The sequence below is a fragment of the Condylura cristata genome, unplaced genomic scaffold, assembly GCF_000260355.1.
Source record: "Condylura cristata isolate star-nosed mole 26May11 unplaced genomic scaffold, ConCri1.0 scaffold00108, whole genome shotgun sequence".
NCBI classification, from domain to species: Eukaryota; Metazoa; Chordata; class Mammalia; order Eulipotyphla; family Talpidae; genus Condylura; species Condylura cristata.
Genome location: NW_004567209.1, coordinates 19950 through 20542, shown reverse-complemented (window position 1 = coordinate 20542; position 593 = coordinate 19950). Strand labels below are relative to the sequence as shown.

The 593-nt window shown below is 74.9% G+C and overlaps 1 protein-coding gene across 1 annotated transcript in view; it reads right to left on the bottom strand.

The window, feature by feature from the left end:
• LOC101632617 (WD repeat-containing protein VIP3-like) overlaps window positions 1–476 on the bottom strand; it is a 37338-nt gene extending 36862 nt beyond the window's left edge. The window contains exon 1 of the mRNA XM_012734921.1: window positions 231–476. Coding sequence (XP_012590375.1) covers window positions 231–476 — 246 coding nt within the window. The remainder of the gene's footprint in view (window positions 1–230) is intronic.
• Between the last annotated feature and the right edge of the window lie 117 nt (window positions 477–593).

Below are 593 nucleotides of genomic sequence, written 5' to 3'. Positions count from 1 at the left end.
GGGCGCCGGGCAGCCTGGCACTAAGGCGCGTGTCGCCCGCAGCTGGACGTGTTCGAGGCGGCGGAGCTGTACCGGAGGGACGGCACCCCGCTGCTCATCCTGGCGGGCAGGAAGTACGGCGCGGGCAGCTCCCGGGACTGGGCCGCCAAGGGGCCCTGCCTGCTGGTACCTGCTGGCGCCTGCCCCACCCCCCTACCCCGGGCACAGCTGGGTCTGGGCCCAGGCCTGACCTGTGGTCGCCACGCTTCATGCCGGCGGTCAGCGGTGTTGACCGCCGGCGTGGCTCTCGGGTTCACCGGGGATGGGCCCCCCTTGCAGTTCAGGGGTGGTGCCTGGCCGCGGGCCGAGCTGCTCTGTTGTGTGGCCGCGCAGGATCCTGCCCGGGCTGCTGCCTCGCCCGGCCCCATGGCACCGCCCTCAGGGTGCTCGGCTCCCGGCAGGGCACGCTGGGTAGCCCCAGCGCTCTCCCGTCCCATCTCCGGGGAGCCGAGTGGGCCCTGAGGTGTGGCGCTCCCGCCTGGCTCTCGCCGGCCAGCGCTTGTGCCGCCCCACTGGACGTCCACAGGCTGCCGGCCGCTCTGGTGCCCGAGCCG